A 10914-nucleotide genomic window follows, 5' to 3' on the forward strand; every position below is an offset into this window, starting at 1 on the left:
GGAGAGTGAGACAGGGAAAGAGAGAGAGACAGGGTGAGTGAGAGAAGGGGGACGGAGAGAGAGCGAGAGAGGGGGAGAGAGAGAGATGGGGGAGAGAGATGGGGGACGGAGAGAGAGAGATGGGGGACGGAGAGAGAGAGATGGGGGACGGAGAGAGAGAGATGGGGGGGGGGGGGGGGGGGGGAGAGAGAGAGAGAGAGATGGGAGGGGGGAGAGAGAGATAGGGGGCCCATTATGGGAGTCACATGCCTTCTTACCCACAGTGGCTGGGTCACCCCCTCCACAATCAGTCTACAGAAGAACCCAGGGTCGGAGTTCCTCTTCTCCTCCCCCCAGCGGATCATGTCCGACCTGTAGATCTCTTTATAGTCGCTGGCATCCAGGAGCCGCTCGTAATTCAGACCGTGCTCCTATGGAAGAGGAAATATAGAGAACGCAAATCCAATAAGGGGGGGGGGGGTAATAATACATATACACCCTCACTTCTAGAGATACTGCCGACACATACGCAGCATCTACACAATAAGCCCTGGCTATACCATCCACTGCTGCCGCCAGGTCTCTCTACACACATGACCGCAACTAAAGGCAGAATCACGCCCTGCGCAGTGCGGTCATGGTGTACGTGCAGTCAGAATAACGGTCATGTATGTGTATGTGCAGTCAGAATAACGGTCATGTATGTGTATGTGCAGTCAGAATAACGGTCATGTATGTGTACGTGCAGCCAGAATAACGGTCATGTATGTGTTCTACTCAGACATGTTGTAATCGCCCATCATTATTGGGGAGAAGACTCCCCAATAATAATGGGCGATTACAACATCAACCATTAGGTCGACAAGCATTAGGTCTACACCAATAGGTCGACATGCAGATTGGTCGACAAGACTTTAGGTCGACATGGGTTAGGTTGACAGGGACATGGGGTTTTTTGAGCCGACAGGCGGCATTTCATGCCCTACCATCCACTAAGACATAAGGGTAAAAAAAGAAAATAAAATAAAAGCCACGTCGACTTTTTCACCTAATGACTCTGTCGACATTATTACCCTGTCACAACTCCTAACATTTAGCCTGAAGCAGTAACAAGGAAAGAAGAACAGATGTAACAGACTCAGGCAGACTGAAGGAACATTCACCCAATACCGAGACTGGCTTCCGAGCACAGGCAATATATCACTGAGGCGGAATAATATCACCACATACAGTATTACACCAATATCCACATCACGGCCTCACCATACACACATCGGCTTTCAGCACTTTTTTCACACATTCTTGATAATCTTTATTTTTTTTTACTTTAAATGATCTCAAATGCTTCATATATTGAAGGTTTTTGTCTTACGTTAAATGTGTTTTTTTTTTTAATGGGGAGTACAATAAAAGTAACTTTTTATCTACTAAAATGAAAAATCACTCTTATAAAGGAATTTCAGAGCGCACCACAAAAGTCTCTTTCTCTTGTTGTGATTGGTTGACATAACTAGAGACGGGGAGCATCATCCCCAATACACACTTAAAGGGGACATCTGTACTAGTAGTTGGGATTAGTGCAGATTAAACACAGTCCTCTGATAACAGACTCCAATCGCTTCATCGCTTCTCACCTCAGCAAACTGCTTCTTCAGGGGCCCGGACAGGCGCAGGATGGCACAGGTAGTGAGGCCCAAACTGCAAGACAAACATCAGGGATCACCACTGAGCCCCAAAACACCTCATACCCCCATCTCTATGTACCCCTCACTCACTCCTACCGCCCCTCTCTAACAGTCATTCACTCTGATCTGTCATAACTCCTACTCCCCCTCTGTACCCCTCGCTCACTCTGCCCCCCATAACTCCTACTCCCCCTTACTCACTCTGCTCCCCTATCACTCCTACCCCCTGCTCTGTACCCCTCGCTCGCTCTGCCCCACATAACTCCGAATCCACCTCTGTACCCCTCACTCACTCTGCCCCCCATAACTCCAACCCCCCTCTGTACCCCTCGCTCACTCTGCCCCCCATAACTTTTACTCCCCCATCACTCCTACCCCCCATTCTCTAGCCCTCGCTCACTCTGCTCCCCTATCACCCCTACCCCAGCTCTGTTCCCCTAGCTCACTCTGCCCCCTATCACTCCTACTCCCCCCTCTGTACCCCTCGCTCACTCTGCTCCCCTATCACTCCTACCCCCCACTCTGTACCCCTCGCTCAATCTGCTCCCCTATCACTCCTACCCCCCACTCTGTACCCCTCGCTCACTCTGATCCCCTATAACTCCTACCCCCGCTCACTATGTCCCCCCCCTCCTCTCTGCGCCCCTCACTCACTATGTCCCCCACTCCTCTCTGCGCCCCTCATTCACTATGTCCCCCCCTCCTCTCTGCGCCCCTCACTCACTATGTCCCCCCCTCCTCTCTGCGCCCCTCACTCACTATGTCCCCCCCCTCCTCTCTGCGCCCCTCACTCACTATGTCCCCCCCTCCTCTCTGCGCCCCTCACTCACTATGTCCCCCCCTCCTCTCTGCGCCCCTCACTCACTATGTCCCCCCCTCCTCTCTGCGCCCCTCACTCACTATGTCCCCCCCTCCTCTCTGCGCCCCTCACTCACTATGTCCCCCCCTCCTCTCTGCGCCCCTCACTCACTATGTCCCCCCCTCCTCTCTGCGCCCCTCACTCACTATGTGTCCCCCCCCTCCTCTCTGCGCCCCTCACTCACTATGTCCCCCCCTCCTCTCTGCGCCCCTCACTCACTATGTCCCCCCCTCCTCTCTGCGCCCCTCACTCACTATGTCCCCCCTCCTCTCTGCGCCCCTCACTCACTATGTGTCCCCCCCTCCTCTCTGCGCCCCTCACTCACTATGTGCCCCCCTCCTCCTTTCTGATGTCACCTGTCTCGGAGCCGCTCCGTGATGAAGTCTTTACCGGATTTCCTCTTCCCGCTGAACAGCAGAACCAACCGGGGACCGGCGTCCATCGTTGCGGTAGAGCTCCGCCCCTGACCGCCGCCACGCCCAACACTCCGCCCTGTGTAGCTTCGTTACGCCCTATAACCTCCTACTTCATGTTGTTACCAGCGATATCCCCGCCTCATCTCCATAGCGACTAGCCCCGCCCCTATCCTCACTGTCATACCATACAATGAATGCCCATATATATCACCTGCTGTATTTACCTACCTACCTACGTGTGTGTGTGTGTTCTGCTGTACTGTATATAACGCCCTGTATATATATAATATATATATAACCTGCTGTACTGTATATAACGCCCTGTAATATATATATATATATATATATATATATATATCCTGCTGTACTGTATATAATGCCTAATGCCGTGTGTATATATAACCTGCTGTACTGTATATACCGCCCTGTGTGTGTATATAAAATCACCTGATGTACTGTAAATACTGTACTATGTGTGTGTGTGACTGTGTGTGTATATATATATATATATATATATATATATATATATATATATATACTGCCCTGTGTGTGTATACAATCACCTGCTTTACTGTATATATGTATGTGTGTAGATATCACCTGCTGTACTGTATATACCAACTGCTGGGTGGGTGTGTGTGTGTGTATATATATAAAAAGTTAACAGCGATTATGAGAAACATCAGGTGTATCCATGGCTGACCGGGGGCGAGTCGACAACGCGCCCTTTTAGACGCAGAAATTCCATAGATTTCAACAAAATATCCAGGAATCGGACTCCTCAAGAGAGGATGGATCACCGGCCAGCGACCTAGAGGGGTCAAAAAACTCTCGGGGGCACCCTGTATTGGGGGATGGGGGGGGGTGCGTACCCACAATCAAAAGGCACGCGGCGAAGATTATATACCAGACACGGGGGCCAACACCAAAGGTCGCAAAAAGCCTCCAAAAGCCCCGGTCACCAAGAAATAAAGGATGCCATTTTCAATCTATCAGCCCGAACCCTATCCCCTGATGAAGAGAGGGTGTTATCAAAAGGGTTACATTTTATTCCAACTAATAAAGTAGACCCTTTTCAAATTAAGGCTGAACAGTTTAAATTACATCGTCAGCTCAAAATCAAGGAGTTCTTCCAGGACAAACCAGCCTCAGTTGGGGGCCACCATTCGCAAAAAATCAGAATTCGATCCATTGTCGTCACATCCATCTATTAAAACTTTCAATAGACTTATTGAACTAGATACTTCGTCTATTATAAAGGCACCTTCTACAAGTAGCTCCAACTTCTCCGCCTCAGAATGGAAGGCTTTGAAGACATTGAGTTCAGACCCATCGATCACCATCCGCCCGGCGGACAAGGGGGGAGGTTTAGTGAATCAAAATTCATCTGATTACCTACGTGAAATTGCCCGACAATTAGCTGATGAAGAAGTTTATTTGCCTTTGACCAGGCACCGTCCTCTGGCTATAAACTAGAATTGGACCATATTCTGCATCAGGCTTTTCAAAAATCTTTGATTGATGCTGCCACCAGGGACGCACTAACAACTGAATTCCCGATAGTCCCACTATTATACGCTATACCGAAAGTCCACAAAAATGCTGTGGACCCCCCTGGCAGACCCATCATCTCTGCCCGGGGGTCTCTATATCAGCCGGTATCCATATATTTGGACAGTTTCTTGCAGCCCTGTGTACAGGGCAAGAGGACATACCTTAAGGACACGACTGCACTGTTACTGATGCTGGAGAAATTGGGCACACTGCCCGAGGGGTGCCTGTTGTGTACCGCGGCGGTCAGGACACTCATAACGGGTAATCCCGGGTAAACAGGGGTCCAGACAAAGAATTGTTTTTACAACTGTTGGGTCTTACCCTTCAGCGTAACTACTTTATGTCTAACAACAGGTACTTCCTTCAACAACGTGGGTGTGCGATGGGGTCCTCAGTGGCCCCATCGCTCGCCAATTGTTACATGTTTGTGGTTGAACAGGAGCTGTTCATGTCGGACCCCGGGGTCAGTGGGCATCTTGTACTGTATACTAGGTACATAGATGGCCTACTGATCCTGTGGTCGGGCTCTCAGCAGTTTCTGGAGCAGGTCATCAGGTCACATAACAGCTCTGAGTCCCCTGTGAAATTTACCTTTACCATCAGTCCTAGCTGCATTAAATTTTTAGATGTAGCCATCAAAGACAACAATGGGGTTATTTCAACTGCATTATTCTGTAAACCGACGGACCGCAACATTTTATTGTTGCACTCTAGTCATCATCCTGCTCCGTTGAAAGCCGGTCTACCTCATTCGCAGATGTTGCGGGTTCGCCGCATAGTCAGTAATCAGGATGAATTAGAAATATCACTATCCCAGATGGTTGATAAATTTAAGGCTCGGGGGTATCCACTGGAGGATTTGTTAAAATCTAAACAGAGTCCTAGCCCTAGCTAAGGAACAGGCGCTCTCTCCCTCACCCCGAAAGGAACAAGAAAAATTCATTTGGGTAAATGCATACCATCCTAAAACTTATGCCATCAGCAAAATGGCCAAATGCCATTTCCCCATCATCCACACTGACCCTTCCCTGCGATCCTTACAAAATTCTAAACTTATGTGTGCATACACTAGAGGTAGATGTAGTGGTTGCACTACATGCGGCTACATGACAGCAAATCCTTCAAAATTCGACAACGGGTGACGTGTACATCATGCTACGTTGTCTACCTGATTAGTTGCCCGTGCGGCCGGCATTATGTCGGCAAGACCATACGGGCATTCAAGGAGCGGGCTGCGGCACATAGATCGGCCATTGCATCAGGCACCAGTGAGCAGCCGGTGGCCCGGCACTTTGCCAGTGCCCGGCACACGCTGGCATCACTGCGGTACAGAATCATTGAACAGATCCCCAGTCTAAAGCGTGGAGGTGACCGGGGGTTAAGTTTATGTAGAGCCGAAAGCCGATGGATTTTCCGGCTGGACACACAGACTGCTTGAAAGTGAGCAAGCAACAAGACGCAACGGTGGAGGACAAAGGCCAATCGCCGGTAATTTAAGGTAGAGACCTGTCAATCATTTATGACATAATCGGGCTAAAAGTATGCAACCAGGACACCTGGTCCTTGCTGGTCCGCCTATTTTGCTAATGAAAGCCCAATAGGCCTATAGTAACAGTATTGCCTCTTAGCACATCTGTCAGTTTAAAACGATTACGTCATAAATGATTGACAGGTCTCTACCTTAAATTACCAGCGACTGGACGTAGAGGTCACGCCCTCTGACGAAGTCCCAGTGACGAAACGCGTCAGGGCGTGGCCTACGTCCTCCACCGGTGAGTCTTGTTGATTGCTCACTTTCAAGCAGTCTGTGTGTCAGTAGATATCACCTGCTGTACTGTATATACCAACCATGTGTATATAAACTGTTGTACTATATATACTGCCCTGTATGTGTATATATCACCTGCTGTACTGCATATACCACCCTGTGTGTGTATATATATCACCTGCTGTACTGTATATACCAACTGTGTGTGTGTGTGTGTGTGTGTATATATATATATATATATATATATATCTCTCACTAGCTGTACTGTAGATACCACCCTGTGTGTGTATATATAACCTGCTGTACTGTATACACTGCCCTGTGTGTATAAATCACCTGCAGTACTGTATATAACACCCTCTGTGTGTATATATCACCTGCAGTACTGTATATACCACCCTGTGTGTGTGTGTATATCACCCTGTGTGAGTATTTCACCTGCAGTACTGTATATAACACCCTCTGTGTATATCACCTGCTGTACTGTATATACTACCCTGTGTGTGTATATAACCTGCAGTACTGTATATACTGCCCTGTGTGTTTATATAATCACCTGCTGTACTGTATATACCACCCTGTGTGTATATAACCTGCTGTACTGTATATACTGCCCTGTGTGTTTATATAATCACCTGATGTACTGTAAATACCGCACTATGTGTGTGTATATATAACCTGCTGTACTATATATACTGCCCTGTGTGTGTATACAATCACCTGCTTTACTGTATACACTAGCAGGACACTAGCACACACACACTTGCACGGCTGAGCACTTTCCAGGGTAATGCAACACTTGGGAGGTTGCACAATCACTCTCTAATGGACAAAACCATATGCATTGCAGGTGGGGCAGATGTAACATGTGCAGAGAGAGTTAGATTTGGGTGTTTTATGGTTTCTGTGCAGGGTAAATACTGGCTGCTTTATTTTTACACTGCAATATAGATATCAGTTTAAAGTACACCCCCCACCCAAATTTAACTCTCTCTGCACATGTTACATCTGCCCCACCTGCAGTGCATATGGTTTTGTCCATTAGCGAGTGATTGTGCCTTTCCGAGTGAATCAGAATAACCTCTGTGGCCGGAGAGCCCAGCACACATGGTTAATGGCTGCCATGGCACTGAAGGGGTTAACATTCTGTGCCGCGGCACCATCCTGGACAACGGGCGCTTGGCGCCAAATTCAAAAATGTATTCGGCGGCGCTAAGCGCCAATGGTGTAAAACATAATCCTGAAAAAAGGGGGTGGTTGACTGCGCTAATTTATTAAAGATTGGATTGGTATAAGTGATAAGCTACATTAACATAAACATATAGGTTTTTCCTTGAAAAAGCTGCTGTGAGCAGCGAAACGCGTTGGTGCACCCCTGGATGACCTGATAACCCCTCAACAACCTGAATCCTATGGTCTTATGGTTTGGACTCCACACCTTTTCATCAGGAGAAAATACTCCCAGAATACCTTCCCTCCGTTATTTCACAGTGAGTGGAACATTTGGGATACCCATATCCCCATCCGAGGCTTCGGTTCATCTGGAGGCACGCCACCCCCTTAAACAAGCCCGGTTGGGTCCATAGAGGTCCAGTGTTCCCCCAAGTACCCCACTTACCACCTTGGTACCATCCACCTGGATTACAAAATCTCTATTACAAAGTGAACTGGCCCCTCACTTTGTTTACTATTTCCAGCGGAAAAATTTCAACATCTCCTGGTGTGGACACATTCATCCAATCCTACAATTTCCGAAAACCAAAGACCGTCATATCGGACTGAACTGTCCCATATCCTCTGAGGGTGACTATTAATATCAGTGTCATTTATATCCTTTTTAACCATTTTATTGCTTGTTTTAATTTATCTCTTTCTTATGTGAATTAATAAATTGTCAATTTTTTTTACCACACACCTGACCTATATGTTTATGTTAATGTAGCTTATCACTTATACCAATCCAATCTTTAATAAATTAGCGCAGTCAACCACCCCCTTTTTTCTGTTTTCCACTATATTGGGGCTGACTCCCCCTTTTTCAGACTGCTGCTGTACTTAGCCAACCAACTCATACATAGCGCCTTTTTTTTGTGGATATTCGTATCCCTCTTTTTCTCTTGTAAAACATAATCCTGCCTGTTATATTTGTTGTGGGCACCATTGCAGCGGTCCCCATCCAGCAGCCGTGGCCACCCTGTGTGCTCACCCCTGGGTGCAGGAGGCTGGGAGTCCGGATCCTCCGGCTCCTGGCGTGTGGCACCAGCGGGGGGAGCAGGGAGACTGTTGCGCTGCAGCCCCGGGTCAGCTCCGGCGGCTGCAGCAAAGCGGCAGAGTTAACCCCTGGCTCAGTGTGTACAGTGTAACACGTGTGCTTCAAATGTATTTTTATAAGAAAATTGCACTTACTGTAACTGCTGTGTCCCAGGGGAATCCAGAGTCCTGTGTGGGCTGCTGGGTTCCCCCCAGTCTTTACCCCAAAAATGGAATGCTTTCCCAGATAGCCTCCAAGCTGGAAGCTGCAGGGGTGGTAGCAGGGAACATCAGCTTTCCAACAAACTGAGTGGTTCCTTGGAGCTCCCTGGGCTCTCCGTCAGCGGGCAGAAGATCAGGGCTGCCCATCCCTGGAGATCACATCTGGGCTGGGGTGTGCCCCTGGCAGGCTCCTGAAAGTAGGTTTTGGAGGGAAACTTTCCCCCTAGCCAGACAGATGGGTCCGGCGCCTGAGTGGTACCTGGCCCCCCAGGTGGGCCGAGGCTCAGAGGAGCAACCACTCCCCTCTGTCCATAGGGGTCAATGCTGAATGTGCCCAGGTTTTTGTACATCTACCTGATCTGAACGCTGTAACATTACCTGTATGCTGTACCTCCTAGGGACCTAGGAGAGGGCTCTTTTAAGAGCTTCTTCTTTGAGCAAATAAACCATCTATTGCCCAAGACGACTACTTTCATCTTGCGACCTACAGAATTACTGCAATAATTCCGTCCTCCGGCTGTTCTGGGTATAGCATCCAGCGTCTCCAAGTTCCGCTCTGCCTGCTACTGAAGCAGAGATCTGGTCCGTGACCAATGGGGATCAACCAATGCCAGTCGGGGGGGGGGGAGGGGTGTAAGTAACGTGTCAACGCACACACTCCAGCAGGTAGTACTCAGGTGCCAGCATTTGGGCCTGAGGAGGGATCCGTGGTTCCAAGCGCCACATAATAGGAGTCTGGTGGTGGCAGCGATGGCAGTGGGCGGAGTCAGTAACAGGCGGTTACTGGCGGTGACAGGGAATCCCCTATTGGCCAGGTCCCGTGAGCCAGAGCGCATGGGCAGGCATCCGGTCACAACCCCCTTGGTGTATGGAGCAGGCAGGACACTTGCACCACAAAGCGCTTTCTGGGGTAATTTTACACTTGGTGCATGGAGCAGGCAGGACACTTGCACCACTGAGCGCTTTCTGGGGTAATGGTACACTTGGTGCATGGAGCAGGCAGGACACTTGCACCGCTGAGCGCTCTCTGGGGTAATGTTACACTTGGTGCATGGAGCAGGCAGGACACTTGCACCACAAAGCGCTTTCTGGGGTAATGTTACACTTGGTGCATGGAGCAGGTAGGACACTTGCACCACAGAGCACTTTCTGGGGTAATGTTACACTTGGTGCATGCAGCAGGCAGGACACTTGCACCACTGAGCGCTTTCTGGGGTAATTTTACACTTGGTGCATGGAGCAGGCAGGACACTTGCACCGCTGAGCGCTCTCTGGGGTAATGTTACACTTGGTGCATGGAGCAGGCAGGACACTTGCACCACAAAGCGCTTTCTGGGGTAATGTTACACTTGGTGCATGGAGCAGGCAGGACACTTGCACCACTGAGCGCTTTCTGGGGTAATGTTACACTTGGTGCATGGAGCAGGCAGGACACTTGCACCACTGAGCGCTTTCTGGGGTAATGTTACACTTGGTGCATGGAGCAGGCAGGACACTTGCACCACAGAGCAGTTTCTTGGGTAATGTTACACTTGGTGCATGGAGCATGCAGGACACTTGCACCACAGAGTGCTTTCTGGGGTAATGTTACACTTAGTGCATGGAGCAGGCAGGACACTTGCACCGCTGAGTGCTTTCTGGGGTAATGTTACACTTGGTGCATGGAGCAGGCAGGACACTTGCACCGCTGAGCGCTCTCTGGGGTAATGTTACACTTGGTGCATGGAGCAGGCAGGACACTTGAACCGCTGAGCGCTTTCTGGGATAATGTTACACTTGGTGCATGGAGCAGGCAGGACACTTGCACCGCTGAGCGCTTTCTGGGGTAATGTTACACTTGGTGCATGGAGCAGGCAGAACACTTGCACCGCTGAGCGCTTTCTGGGGTAAGGTTACACTTGGTGCATGGAGCAGGCAGGACACTTGCACCACTGAGCGCTTTCTGGGGTAATGTTACACTTGGTGCATGGAGCATACAGGACACTTGCACCACTGAGCGCTTTCTGGGGTAATGTTACACTTGGTGCATGGAGCAGGCAGGACACTTGCACCACTGAGCGCTTTCTGGGATAATGTTACACTTGGTGCATGGAGCAGGCAGGACACTTGCACCACTGAGCGCTTTCTGGGGTAAAGTAGCACTTACTTCACGCAGGTACCAGCAATAACCACCACGGACTG

General features: G+C 49.3%; 1 protein-coding gene across 1 annotated transcript; it reads right to left on the reverse strand.

Annotated features, from left to right (window-relative positions):
- Nucleotides 1–218: 218 nt before the first annotated feature.
- PMVK (phosphomevalonate kinase) lies at nucleotides 219–3438 on the reverse strand (the record flags this gene model as incomplete). The annotated part of the gene is made up of 3 exons (XM_083167199.1): nucleotides 2880–3438; nucleotides 1614–1677; nucleotides 219–410 (listed from the first exon to the last, which is right to left on the reverse strand). Coding segments are annotated over exons 1-3 (342 nt in total), but the record flags the coding sequence as incomplete, so codon positions are not given.
- Between the last annotated feature and the right edge of the window lie 7476 nt (nucleotides 3439–10914).

The sequence above is a fragment of the Crinia signifera genome, chromosome 12 (genome assembly GCF_055691185.1).
Source record: "Crinia signifera chromosome 12, ASM5569118v1, whole genome shotgun sequence".
Classification (NCBI taxonomy): Eukaryota; Metazoa; Chordata; class Amphibia; order Anura; family Myobatrachidae; genus Crinia; species Crinia signifera.